Here is a 15,569-nt window from a genome sequence, read left to right as displayed (position 1 = left end):
TTGATGTGTAAATTTACGAGCAAAGTACAATTCAATAAAATATTTTATCGTCGTTGGCAGCATAAATCTCTCTCTCTCTCTCTCTCTCTCTCTCTCTCTCTCTCTCTCTCTCTCTCTCTCTCCTCAAATTCTCAAACTCTCTCTCAAACTCAGTCAACAATCAATGTTGTATCACGAAAAGTCATGTAAAAAAGTCCACTGAAGAAAATGTGCACGATATGGAAATCGTTTTCTAAAACTGTGAACAGTACCCTCGACAGTCTACAAAGAATATAGTCATGATGGTTATACTAGTGAGTCCATGTAGCTTGATGTCACAACTGTTTAGGTTTCATTTTGTGACGGATTTGCCTCAATTTGCATGTGTGCTTCGGTTTCAAAATAAACAAAAACAAGCAAACAAACAAACATGATTTATAGTCTATTGATGGAAGTATCGCGTCAGTAGATGATATAAAAAAAACATCATATGAGAATGAAAAATTGGAGGAAGGAAGGCTTAGCGTATTTGATGAAAATAGAAAGTCTTTGAAGATTAAGAATAGCCCGAAGAGCTTTATGGTATAACATACAAACCTTGTTGGTGGTCATGGAAGATTTGCATGAGCTACGGTTGGCAATCACGACAATTGGGACACGCTATTGAGCAGCCGAAGGCAATGCAGATGGAGATATTATATTCAAAGCTAATGTACCGCTTACAAATTTCCCACAAGGATTTGAGCTTTTCCTTGTGCTTTGTGGCCCAGAATGAGCCTACTTGAAGACTTCTCTCGAAGGAAATCAAAGCATTACAACTCAGAGGCGGCGGCATTCTAGAATTACGCGGCCCGAAGACTTTTATTCAGATAAGTGTGTCGTGCTCAGCGTGATCGAATCAGCGGAATCAAAGTTGATTGCCTCTGACGATTCATGGGGGCACTGGAATGGTAGATACGACCTACTAAATGTTGACTTGTACAGAGAACATATGTGATTAGGACATAAGCTCTCATAAAATTCACTGACTTGTCTAATTTGTCGAATACAGGTAATTTACGGAGCTTTACAATTTGAAACACAGCAAATCAATGTTGCAGTCCAAGTAACACGTCTTGTGGTAGGCCTAATAGTCACATTTTTTGAAAAATGAGATGACATGATATAGAAATTTCTTACAATTCATTGTGGAAGTATTAAAATTGTATATCATAAGCGCGAACAGGCGTATCACCAGGTCTCTGAAATGCTTCCTTTGAAATTCTTGTATGGTGGGAAAGATGACCTAAAGCGATCTTTCCTAGATTGTATGTACCTCGTTATCGAAATCACTCCTACACCTGCTATTACAGCGTCCCGTTCACCATCACACTGTTTAACTCTTCATACCCCGTCCATGTTATATGGTGATTAGAGTGGGTAATGACACCCATGGAAAGCAGAATACAGTGTGTTCATGAAACACGTTATAATTACTTCTTTCTGAAAGCAGTAAGAGTTTAAATCCTTTAGAATTTCAATATTGATTCCGGCCTTTATGACGATGTATTATTAATTTAGAATCGATAAATTGCAACCTGAATGAAATCCGTCTCTGAAGGGAAAAATAGAATGAGGTATTAAATTGCTATACATGTGTGGTTGTCTCCGTTCTCGGTTATTTGCTTTCAAAGTCGTAAATAAACCGCTATTAGTAGCGTTTTTCCTCGTTATTGTATTTCCTACGGTGAAGAGCCAGCAGTGCAGAGCAAAGGTAGTGAGAGAAATTCACTGTGTATATCTATCGATCGACACTTCAGTGGATCTCAATACTGTTTTCTCCGATTAGATACCTATTGCAACAAGTCACCTAATCAAATCACATCCCAATCCGTTATTTAAGTGCCCAACGTGGCTTTTAAACAAACACGAAGAAATCTTGTAAGCCTTTATTAGGGTTCGACCTAATGGCGACGAAATTTCAGCAGAATAAATGGACGGCCTTGGTACTATCGAAGGTGACATTCCTTAACGGTTTTGTTTTTGCAAGGTTTCTTTCTGTGATACTTTTGGTCATTTTTGTTCAGTAGGCCTTTACAGTTTAGTACAAGACAAGTCAGTCAAATCATTTGTACTCAATCTCAACAAAGTGTCATAATAATGTAATGTTTACGCAACACTGTACCCCTTTCTGACTGTAATCGACGAAAGCAAGCTTTGCTAAACATAATGTACGAGTTTGCTTCAGTCCATTATGGACAGTAAGGGGTTGTATTATTGCTATCATTTTATAGTTTTTGGCAACTCAGGGAATTTGTAGATATAGAAAACATCTTGAGCCAAAATACTGAATATTCGAACATCGTCAGTAAAAATCTGAGGCATGACAAAATTCACTGCTATTGATAAGACCATATTATATTTACCAATTAATTATTTTCACTAGTTTTAACGTGAGAACACCGTCAGTCTTGATGCTATTTGCCTGGTAGTTCATAAAATGTGTCAAATTGATAAAAGGTGTGATAAATGGCAATATGAAAATCGTTGAACAGTGTGTATATAACAATTATAACTTAACCCTTGAAATCGGTTATTTGAAAACTTGTTTCCGCATTTAATTTAAACCGATAGCTATCCCTTTGCAACAACATCGTGTGAAATGCCCTTCTCATTTAACTCTACTTCTTTCGGGTTTATCAAAACTAGTGAAAGTTGACTGAAACAGTTCGCTAGATTGACTGAGATCCACCCTAAAGTGCCATGCAAAGTCTCTAAAATGTTTTCAAATCCGGGAGCTAAAAGTGTAATTGATTTTGTACTTGCCTTTTCTTGTGCCTTTTCTACCTATGCTATGCTATACCATGATGAGCTATGCTCTGCTGTTCTGTGCTGAGCGATTTTCTAACATTGCAACTTTGTTTCGTCAATATCCGAAGCGTTGCAACTCCATTTACTGCAGGCTAAAACGGTTCTTAATTGCAAATATCAACAGAACGCTATTAATTCATTACCATTAGGAAATAACTTCCTGTGACCTTCGTTTCCGGACAACTGACTGCCGGCTATCTCCATATTACAGATTGTTAGTCACAACGATAATTAGATGGATCCTACCCTCTTTCGCTCTAGAATCAGACGTAAGCCTTTCCACCCACTTTGGTTCGTAAATTTATCTTGTCTTGATGCAGCTATTTTAAAGTGAGATAACCGTCAGTAAATACCAAATTGCGCCTTTGATTACATAGCTATTCAGAAAGACCTCATCGATAATGAAGAATTTTCCTTATTACTGTATTCCATACGGGTGGCCTGGATGCCGTATGTTGTGAGTTCGAAGCCGATTGTAAACACGTTATTGATTTTAAAGAATAATTATTAAGAAAGATCTACTCACACTATCCATACAAGATCTAATGTATAGAATGATTATCAAAATGTAACGCCTTTTACCACAACCACTACATCATTATCTATAGGTAAGCGGACGAGTAGGAGGCGGTTTACGGAATTTAACGGTACAGTTTGCCAGTAAAACTCCGAGGCCCGCAGAATTCTTGTCGTTCCGGGCTATTTTCGTGAGATGAATGTCTTTGAGAAAGATCTCATACATACAACGTGTTTGTACGTGTCGCATTCTTCATAGATTAACGCACAGCATCACTCAATCTTCATCTTCATGATCTCGCCGTGTCACCGACAACATAACTTAAGCCAGAACGAACGGACCTACATCACTTTTCTTAGGAATTGATGGCAATGTTGAAACGTTGGCATTGATTACTCTTGGATCCGTTCCAAATGCCTATAGTAGTCTATCTGAAGTTATTCTCAACGTTAGAGTGTCTACATTGTAGAAAGCTTCTTACATACTTAGGCGTCATTTTTAGCTCACGTGTGTAAACACGTGGGCTATTGTCATAGCGATGTCTGTCTGTCTGTCCGTGTGTGTGTGTGTGTGTTAGTGTGTGTGTGTGTGTGTGTGTGTCTGTCTGTCTGTTTACACGATAACTCAAAAACGCCTGAACGGATTCAAGTCAGATTTGGTACACAGGTACCATATGCTACTTGCAAGAACTGATTAGATTTTGGTTAGTGTGGTTTGCATATTAATGAAGTTATGCAATATCGTTTTTTTCCGTACAATGGTTTCCCTATGGAGACGGTAATGACAGTGTAGACATATATCAAGAAATACTGCACAAAATTTCATGAAACTTTTCACAGATGACAATCTAAGAACATTATGATGATACTGCGAGTGTCATGTCAATTATCTTCTCATTTGCATATTTAATGAACTTTTGTTATTAGTGAGATAACTCTGATATTCCTGCACCAAACTTGATGATACTTGCAACAAATATTGATCTGATATATATCTAATTATACTTAGAAGCATTAGGCAGTGGCAAGTTAATAAATAGCTCATTTGCATATTTTATGAAGGTTTGTAATTAGTCATATAACTCCGATATAACTTCACTAAATGTGATGAAATCTGCTGCAGATACTGATCCGACTGATATCTAACTGTTGTGCAAAGCATTTAGTAGTGTGAAATTAATTAAGGGTTCATTTGCATATTTAATGAACTTTGTAATTAGGTATATAACTCTGAAATTACGGCACCCAAGTCAGTGAAATTGGGTACAGATATTGTTTTGATAATATCTAATTGTACATAGAAGCATTTGGCAGTGTCAAGTTAACAATAGGTCATTTGCATATTTTATGAAGTTTAGTAATTAGTGATATAACTCCAAAATAACTGCACAAAATGTGATGAAATCTGCTGCAGATACTGATCCGACAGATATCTAATTGTGGTGTAGAGCATTACTTGTGTGAAGTTAATTAAAGGGGCATTTGCATATTTAATGAACTTTGTAATTAGTGATATTACTCCAAAATTACAGCGTTAAATTTGATGAAACTTGCTACAGATGTTGACCTCATAAATATCTTATTGTACTGAGAAGCACTGAGCAGTGTAAAGTTAATAATCAGCTCATTTGCATATTTCATGAAGTCTTATAATTAGTCATATAACTCCGAAATAACTGCATCAAATGTGATGAAAACTGCTGCACATACTGATACGACAGATATCTAACTGTATTGTAAAGCATTTAGTAGTGTAAAGTTAATTAAGGGTTCATTTGCATATTTAATAAACTTTGTAATTAGGTATATAACTCTGAAATTTCGGCACAAATTTGTGAAACGTGCTACAGATATTGATTGGATAAATATTCAATTGTGCTATGAATCATTGAACAGTGTCAAGTTAATTTAGGGTTTATTTGCATATTTAATGAACTTTGTAATTAGTGACATTACTCTAAAATTACAGCATTAAATTAAATAAAACGTGCTACAAATGTTGATCTGATGGATATCTTATTTTCCCATAAAGCATGGAGCAGTGTCAAGATAATTAACAGCTAATTTGCATATTAAATAATTTTTTGTAATTAGTGATTAAACTCTGAGAGTACTGTGCGAAGTTTAAAAAACCTGCTACATATAGTGATAACATATATCTCATTGTTCTGTGAAGCGTATTACTATTAATGAACCTTGTGTAAAACACGTGAGCATATTCAGTTCATATCTGGTTATTTGATTGTCCGTTCCATTGCATGTCCTCTCGGTAGAGCAATGCCCGTTGTAGAGTGTTAAGCTTATGTATCCAAATCTTATTAAAGCATTAACAATTAACAATGGTTATCCTTCTTTGCAGCAAACTGTGTACTGTAGAGGGATCCTGTGTATATATCGGTCATCGTTCGGAAAAAAATTATATTAAATAAAATCAATACACCCTGAGACACACTAATGAAGTATAATACCATTCAAAATACAGGTACAGATCTGTTGTCCTACTAAATCCTTTAGAACATGGCAATTGCAACGATAGAACAGTGCATTGAATGCTAGGGAAATTGTGAACGTTCCCTGCAATAGTATAGATTAAATACATCCCAAATAAACATCCCAGATTTATTTGGTAGGTTTCGTTCAGGTTAAAAGTACGACCAATTAGTTAAATAGTTTTTACTATTCACTTTTCAAAACGCCTTTAGACAAATGTGAAGTTTCAAAGAACTCCCATTTTTCTCGACGTCAATAAAATTATTATTCGTGATGACAATTTCTCGATAATTGTTGATCATTATGCCTATTCAGAAACATTGTGACTTTTATAAATTTATTAATCAGTATTATTCAGTTTTGGCAGTGAAAAATGTGACAATAGCCATTTTAATACACAACCAGAGCCCGCCACCTACATTTGAAAATTCAACATACGACACGCTTCTCCCTTGAGTCCTTTGCATTATTAACGTACTGAAGGCAAGGAATAAAATATTTCGATTGACAAGTTCCCCGCATACTTATAATAATTACTGAAGGCTTTTAGAATTTATTCTAAGGTGTTGACTCACTTGACAGTAAATAGACAGAAAGTAATTCTCAAAGAACTTATGTTTCCCCCGAGGTTCATCTGTTAATACTGGTCTGATATAAGTGTTAATTAGGGTCTAAAAGCATGCAAACGTTATTTTAGTGAAACGCGACGTTCCAGTTTCGAGGCAAATGGCATTGAACGACAATTATTTGATGATATTATCGTTTACTTTCTGCCGTGAGTGAACGACTCCATGTAGTCAATTCTTCATTTTCAATTTAATTTCTTTACGCCACCTAATGATTAATTTCAATCCCTCCTGTGCACACTGTACATTGTTTTCCACCTCATGAAAGTAAATGGATTAGCAGATATAAATATGGATTTAGGTTGCTCGAAATATACAAAGCATAAATTATTCTTCGGGAAACGTGAAAACGTATCTACGGTCACTCTACGTCTGTGTTCAGTAACCGTGATATATCAAATTAAAGCTGCACGCAGCGCTAACCGGGCCCAAGTGTGATGACTTTCTGCAATGTAAACAATTATAGTCAAGTTTGTTAGCTGAGAATGTTTGATCCTTACTGCTCCATAAGAGACCGAAAATCTGTAAAGATATTTTTGTCACCTATAAATAAGGTTGGCACATAATTCATGAGGTGTACTTGTATTTGCTGGAGTTGATACCTTATATCGATTAATACTATACATTTCATTGTTGCAGAAGAAGAAGAAGAAGAAGAAGAAGAAGAAGAAAAAGAAGAAAAAGAAGAAGAAGATGATGATTTTGGATTTTTAAAATGAACGTTTATTACTAAAATTAATCTCCTGTACAGAAAAGTGCATATCAAGTCAATTCAAATTTTGAGAAAAAAAGCAAAAATGAAATCTGACAAATGTTTATAGCAAATGATGGTCAATTACTGAAAATACTAAACACAAATGGACTGTAAAAAATCAGCAAAAACTGCAAAATGGCTATGATACTGATGCTGGAGCGAGACGGGGAGAACTGGTGAAAAGGCAAACAGGTAGCTATATCACTTGCAACATGGGGAAGGAAACCAATTAAATCTGAAAAAAGCACAATTTTGTTAATGACAAAAGGCAAGATGCGAGGTGCATGAAAAATCTCCATTGAAAAGGAGAAAGTAAAAGAAACATCCGAAACAAGAAAAAGCGACAGAAATTTGCAAGGAAATGGGACAAGAGCACCTCACATCTTGCAGGAAAAAAGCCGCCTTACCGCCAATGAGAAGGGACATGCCAACCAAGAATTGTCTCAACTGACTACCCCCTCTCATTCCGTGAAGAGTATGGTGCCCAGGACGAGTTAGATTTTGGCAAAAGGGAAAGAAGTGTTCACAACAAAATTGAATCAATAGTAACTATTCCAACAATGTCTACGGAAGTAATGATGTCATTAATACACCAATGTTTTTGAAAGCACTTATGTTTGAATTGAGCGTGAAGTAATTATATTCTTCTAAAATGCGAGAACAAACTCGCCTTTTAAAAACAGAAACAAGCATATTACTGATTGACCATTAATTGCATTCCGTCCCGTCACATGATTTGCAATTTTAGCTGTCGTAAAAAGATAATTTAAAAGCGCAAAAGTATTCTTGTCCATGTACGATTTATCGAAGGGTGGGCCTAAAACAAACCACCAGTATAAAATCTTGCATTCCTGACCAAGGAAACGGTGACAGAGTTTACGAAGGAGAATACACAAAGGAGAAAGACGTGGGTATTCTAAAAATATGTGTGAAAGGTCATATCTGGCACCACAGAAAACACAATTAGAGGAGGAGCTCTAGCCAGAATGGAACATAAACGAGCCAGTTGCGTACGCAAAATGAAGAAGACGCCATTGAAGATCTCCTTCTTTTCGGAATTGGACTGAGATAACAAGAAGTGAACAAAGGTTAAATATTTTCAGAAAGTGAAAGCAGATCTCTCCAAACTGTATCTTGACGTTTATTGTTCCTATGAAAATTGGACATAATCAAGAATTTATATATGCTACCCTTTTCAAATTTATACAAGGGACAATTCAAAATAATATGGTCATCAGTGCCTTGACAAATAAGTTCGAAAGAGTACGAAGGACGATGACAAGAATGAAAGTCATCCAAATCAATTTCCTCTCGAAAATAACTATGGATTTGTTTTCCAATAACAGGGAATAGAATCAACCAAAGAAGAACAAGAACAAGAACAAGAAGAACGAGAACAAGAAACCAATAGGGGCTCACGCCATGTAGGCTTAGGTCCCGAAATATTTAGACTTAACTACCAACGAGAAACTGGCATGCACGTTACAATCTGCACGTGCATCTCAAGATACGGCAATAGGAACTTGTACGAAATTTACTTACCCATTTTAGCGTCACAATTAGTCCTTTATGTTCGGTCGAACTTGTGGTGAACTGATCAATTGGGTAGAATGTTGCCCAGTATTAACGTAATTATACTCTAGCAATGCTCCCGTCTTTTAGTAGGAACGGAAATCCTGGTGCGTGTCAACTGAAAAGCGTTGAACGGGAATACACTGTCTAGAGAATTATTTTGTCCGATTATTCTTTGTGAACAACCGTTATAAAACTGATTAAATTAACCTGTCTTATTAATGTGATAAAATTGTAAAGATTATTCCGGGAAGAAACGTACAGGGAGAGATATCGATTTCATAACCCTCAGAAAAGCTACCAACATCGTGAATAAAAAGTTTCAACAGTATGATGACTGCCTTTTAACAAAAAATTTCGACACTTACAAATGTTTTACGTCTTCGTCGGTTAATATGCCCTGTGTCAATTCCTGTAAGTTGTATCTGTATGTCTGGGTTCAGCTTGTAAGACAAAGAAATGCGTATTGTCGTTCTAACTGTTTGTATAAAGGGACGCATTCCTATTTTCGTCAATCGTCCAAATTCAGAACTTACTTTCAAAAGCAAGAAAGAGGTTATGCGAATTATTATTTTGACTCTACGTTTACAAGAATTACTGTTCTTATGGCATATAAGTAGTGTTTTCTTGAACAGAGTGCCAGTGAAGCAAAAACACGAGAAAAATAGCTTGCTGAAATCAATGTGGCATGTTTTCGGCAAAAGTCGTGATAATGGGTTTGTTAGCCTTTTTAAATTGAATTAAGGAGCATCTGCACCATCTGCAATTTGACATGTGATGGTCTGTCTTTCCTTCTTTGGCAAAGCAGATTAAATTGATAGGAAACATTGGTCGAAAGAGTTCCGTTGCACTTGCCACTCAGTACAAATTAAAACCTTTTAAGATCCGTTCTGAGTTATCAATTCCCTGAAGCTAGAATGACTGTAAAAGCAGAGAATGAACGAATACGTTTAGTTTGGTTCCGTTTTTTCCCTTTGTTTCCTCCTCAGTATAGCAGCCACACGGCTAGCATTTGCTAGCATGAACTGATACAGTTTTTTCTTCTTCACATCTACATAATGCTCGTATTACCTTTTTAATGCATTTTTTCTAAAGATGTTGATTTTCGTATGTTCATTGAATTAAGATTATTCAAACATAATTAAGTTTCCTAATTTGCTGTAAAAGAATTCCGTTGAAGTTCCAAAAAGGCGACATGAACTAACGCGCATTAAACCAACTGGTTTCACCTCTATAGTTTATTAGTCACCAAATTTTTGAACAGATGATAAGCGTGCACAAAAACTTTTCTTCTTCGTATGAACAATTTTAGTATTTTACATCTTGGCGTATTTTTGACGACATTATTTAAAATCAGCCTCAACTTGATGATCTTTCACGAAAAATTACGAATTATAGTTGTTGATTTACCGTAAAATCTTCGTCTTAAATTTGATAACTTATCAATGTTCCATTCATTACGATTTAATTTGTAGTTCATTAACTTGTCTTTTCATGGTCTCTTCTTGCATGCAACGGGGATAATATACATTTTTCAGTCAACACATACTGGTAAGCACACTATAGGTAAGACTGCTGAGTAAGACGCACTTGATCTTAATTCCGAGTGTTCTTGAATACATTTATATCTTTGAGGCGAATATAAGGGCTTATATATAATTCATTTCTAAATACAAAGCCTCAAATAGTTTTCGTCATGTAAATTTTGGCGTCTAAAATAGAACGAAAATAGCGAGCTTGACATGTGGTTGATAGCTGCCAGGGTTAATTTTATGACTTTTATACATATTTTTAATCGAATCATATGACAATATGACATTAAACTGGTCCAATAATAATTTCCATTCAAGGTAATATATTACCAGATCCATGGGACAATTGTGATTTACAAATTCAAGTAGGACCATCCTGCACCACTGATAGTTAGTGGTGGTACCAGGTGTCCGGAATGGGTATGATTTTATACAAATTGCGAGTCCTTGACTTGAGATGATATTCCACTTACAACGCACACAATTATGTATTGAATCAGAAATAACAGATGCAAAAAGACGAAAATTACAAGAAAAGAAATTTATCTTGTTTTTTAGAACCTGAGTACAACATTGATATATACAATAATCATGTGAATATATTACTTAACATTTAAAAAGTACTCGTATTGGCAAACAGATTGCACGGACGTAATGCTTGAAAACTGCTACCCACTAAAACTGGACATCAAAAGCTTTAAGGCGGTGTAGATTCTTAATCTTTAATCATAAAACAATAAAAAAGCAAATGTATTTAAAGTTATCGAAAGTCAGGGAACTGCGAAAGACTTTTTCATATTTTTATAGCTTAGCCACTTAAGGCCAAACGCGTTACTTTAAAGGATTGATTGTGTAGATGACAAAATATAGATGATATACCAATTTACAATTTTCACGGGCATGAGAACCTCTTTTTTTTAAATAGGATAAGTGAGAAATTAATTTAGGCAACACGTCCTTTATCGCCCTTTGTACCAAGTATTTGATTTTTCGAAAACTATCCTCGGAAGGAAAAACCTCGATTACAACGTCGATGGTGTTTAATTTTTCCGTTACTTTTAAGGTTAGCGTTAATTAAAGTATCAATAACTTTACATAATAATTATGTATTTGTCAACTGAAAACAATTTATGGTGAGGAAAACACTACAATTTGTAACAAACTATTATGTGATGAAGTTGCCATTGGCACTAGTCGAATACAGCCTCATACAGATAATTACATCGATATGCAGTCTGTAGTCAAAATGGCAACTTTTCCATGTGTCACAGAAGATTGAATAACAACAATTTAATGCATCAGGCATGAAGAGACAAATTATAAGAAACCAAAGAACATGAACATACCAATAAAGTGTAATACATGTTGCAATAAGAAATACCAGAAAAAGTCATATTTAAAAGGACAAAACTACAAATGCTCACTAAGAGCGTCGTAACTACAACATCGTAACTACTGTCTGATATAATACCGTACGCAGAATTCTTTTTTAATGACAAAAATATGTACAAGATATGATATGAGAGTTCTACCCTATACCTTAAAATCAAGAGAGATGTGAGGTAAACTGTATTGAATTGTTTTCGGGACATAAATCTCAAATAAGGAAATATACCACTTAATTTACATATAAAACTTCTTTAATGCAATATCCTTTAATGAAAATGAACCTACGATTTTCCTAAGGTTTTTCTTACCGCAAATTATACCATACAAACCGTTTTATAGTTAATGTGCTACAATCACACCGATTTACAATTGCAACCTTCTTAAACTCTGAATTTACATCAGTAAAAGGTGCGGCATTTGAATTATTGTGGATCGATTAGAACAGATTAGAATCATTAATATGAAGCCTAAAATTTAAAAGGTACAGGAGTTTAGTATGTCATCAATATAAATTAGGCCAAGTATTTAGCGCCAAGGAACACCAATATAATCAGTGCTGGAGTACTAGTTTCTTGGTTTCAGATAGCTTTTAAACCGCTTCTGAGGTAACCCTGTAACACCAGCTATTCTAATGAAGATAATAAACTGTCGTAGTTCAAAGCAAAAAAGTATATTCTGCATGATAAGTATATAATTCGGAGAGGGAACACTAGTGTAGTCTTTGCCTCATGCAATACTCTAATTTTGAGTTACTGCAGCCCGTCCCATCAGGGAGAACAAACAGAATAGAATTGGGGGCGGTAAGACACCATCTAAGTCTTAATAGAGGAAAAGAAGATTCACATGTGAATTTCGATTTTTTTATCAAATATTATGACAGATCACTATAACTAAAAATAACAGGAATATCTTCATCAAGACCTTTTTTAACCTTTGGCAATACACTTTTTGGCCAATTAAAGAGATCTTTAAATTTTTTAAATGTTCTTATACATAACGGTATATTACATAAGCTTTATGCTCAATTTTAGGCTAATGAATATTTTCTAGTGATGATTCATAATCGGTTGAGCTGCAAACTATAAAAGTTTTAATTTTTGTACTTTGCATACATGTAAATGAATACAAGTACGCAGAAAATTGAGCATTAGATACATCATTCTGTAGTTATTAATACCATGGTTAAATCTGCACTAACTATTGCCGTTTCTTCAGCCAACCATATGACACAACATCTTACAATTATCTGAGATATTGTTTATAATATTCTAAACTAGAATCAAAAAGAACTGTTTTATTTGCTGTGCACCCGCATGCACGCCTATAGGATAACTTTGCCCAGTAAGGACGGCATTTTTTCAAAGTTTTACATGTGTAGCGATTTTCTTACTTGTAAATATAATGATAAAGGACAAAAGTTCCCTTCAGACGACATTCAAGTGTCCATTATCCCATCTAAGATTTCAATCACAGTCAGCGGTTAATCGATGTTTGATGGGACTGGGCCTATTACCAGATCTAATCAAAGGCAAACCAATGATAACACAAAATACATCTGCATCTCGTTCATTTGTTTGAAGGCTTGCCTACGGCCCTCTTCAATCATCCTAACTACTCGTGGTTCTTCAACCGGATGACATTAAACGGGAACAGTACCAGTTGACATTGACAATATCGATGACCAAAGTAGGCTTACAATTCATTTGAAAAACTTATGCCTATGCTACCAAATATAATTACGCACGTGTAACTGCTAAAACAAAACAAATGGCGCACCATACATGGATAGATCCACAAGGTCTGGCGTAACCGTTGACCCGGAGATCTTAAAATTAAAGCTGAAAGACATACGTAGTTTATATTGAACTATTAGAGCGATGCTTCATCCGTGCGGACACTTGCTTTCTAGTTAGAGGCACGTCTAAGGTCTGGCTTTATTTCGTCGCTAAAAAGCTGCGTCATCATTGCGTTATTCTAATAATATGTACCAAGGTGTCTGGATTTGCTCATGTAATAAGTGACATCTTGGGTCTACGCGAGCCCGAAGACTGCCGTCGTTGGTTTGTCGATATTCCAGTCGCATTCGTATACGCTGTGGATAGTGAAGACAAGTCCTTTCCGGATCGCCGACGAAGCCGTGGCATTTTGTCGGTCCCGCGACAAAATCCACAACGTTCAATCATATCCTTGAGGTCAACCTACAAAAATATTGTCAGTGTTAGAATACGCTTGTGTCTTTGACAGAGGTTGACAGAGAGGTTAAAAGGTTTAGAGAGGTTCGAGAGGTTGAGAGAGAGAGAGGTTGAGAGAGAGAGGTAAAGAGAGAGAGAGAGAGAGAGAGAGAGAGAGAGAGAGAGAAGAGAGAGGAGAGAGAGAGAGAGAGATGAGAGAGAGAGAGAGAGAGAGAGAGAGAGAGAGAGAGAGGTACGTGCGCGCGCTTGCACACGAGGAAATTGGGACACGAGCAAATATATCAATAATTCAACAAGTCAATTTGAACGAACGGGTTATAGTAACATACAGTTTATCAGAAAATACCGGAAAAAGGTGCAACAACAAGTCAGAATTAACATCTATACTCTGACATGATATAGAAAGTAAACTGTTCCTTCTAGTTTTGTTTTCACGTAATTAAACATAAACTTTTTGTAACATCCACATGTACAAATCTTTAAAATTTGTGCCACGTGTAAGCATGTACATAAACACGTGAACTAATAACAAGTCTACTGTCGAACCGACTCGTAGAAATGATAGATAATTACAAAGATGAGAAAGGATGCTATTAGATTATGTTGAGAATACGTATGACCGGGACAATACGACTGGCAATGTGTTATTGGGTTACAAAAAGCATGATATGATATAACATAGTAAATGAAATATAGTCTTTATGATGATATGGGGGCAATTAGAAGATAAGATGCCATATGCTGATTGTTGAACGATGAATATATATTTAGACAACTCAAACTCAAGATATATGACGCAAGTGAGTGAATTATATGTCATAATAATATGACAAAAATCTATCCCGGGGATAATTTGGGCTGTTAGGTTAGCACCATAAACACCAAGATTGTGCTTAATTTCCCGTGCTTAAAGAGAATATCCAGGATGTGATTATAGACCTATAACAGCTGATAGAAGCTCATTTTACTAGAATTCTGTTATGCTAGATATGAAATAGCCAATGAATTTCAGCAATCTGAAAGCCTAGAGGACGGATGTAAATTTCTTGTTGATGTCAAGATAAAGGAAACAGGGGTTGATGTAAATAGCCTCGTGTACATACATTGATGTTATCATATACATGTACCTAGATTAATGTGCCTGTGTAAAGCTATGGGAAGAAGAGCCTCAATACCCGTGTATTTAATGTATCACGTCTCGGTCCGGTGCCTATATTTGGATGAACGCGTCCGATTCCGGATCTTATTTTTTGTTAAGAAAGTTCTACTGTAAAAAAACAGTGCGCACGATTCAAAAGATGTAGTCATGCACAAAGTGTCCATTTCCTGTCGTCAGCGAGCATTTTTAATCCTGGTTACTAAGCGCTATCGGCAATCGTTCCAACTGTACACGAAGCCAATGCAAGATTAAAAAACCCTTTTTCTTTGTAAAGTCAATCCGTGTCGAGATGGGGAAATCGCTTTTTAGAAGAAAATGACCTAAATGGCGTTGATTTTTTTATACAGAAACCAAAGTCCAACAACCCGAACAAAGATAGATAGATAGATAGATAGATAGATAGATAGATAGATAGATAGATAGATAGATAGATAGATAGAAGGGTAGACATAAAGATAGGTATAAGAGAATACGATAAATTGAATAAGAATTGAAATAATTTACCGAACA

At 35.6% G+C, this 15,569-nt stretch overlaps 1 protein-coding gene across 1 annotated transcript in view; it reads right to left on the bottom strand.

Moving 5' to 3' along the window:
- Positions 1 to 11,401: 11,401 nt before the first annotated feature.
- The window catches only part of LOC139122312 (substance-P receptor-like), a 29,461-nt gene continuing 25,293 nt past the window's right edge, over positions 11,402 to 15,569 (bottom strand). The window contains exon 4 of the mRNA XM_070687709.1: positions 11,402 to 13,906. Within this exon, the coding sequence (XP_070543810.1) occupies positions 13,715 to 13,906 (192 nt within the window). The 3' untranslated portion in view covers positions 11,402 to 13,714. The remainder of the gene's footprint in view (positions 13,907 to 15,569) is intronic.

Source organism: Ptychodera flava, chromosome 22, assembly GCF_041260155.1.
Source record: "Ptychodera flava strain L36383 chromosome 22, AS_Pfla_20210202, whole genome shotgun sequence".
NCBI lineage: Eukaryota > Metazoa > Hemichordata > Enteropneusta > Ptychoderidae > Ptychodera > Ptychodera flava.
The sequence above is the reverse complement of the archived record's forward strand: the minus strand, read 5'-3'. Positions and strand labels throughout refer to the sequence as shown.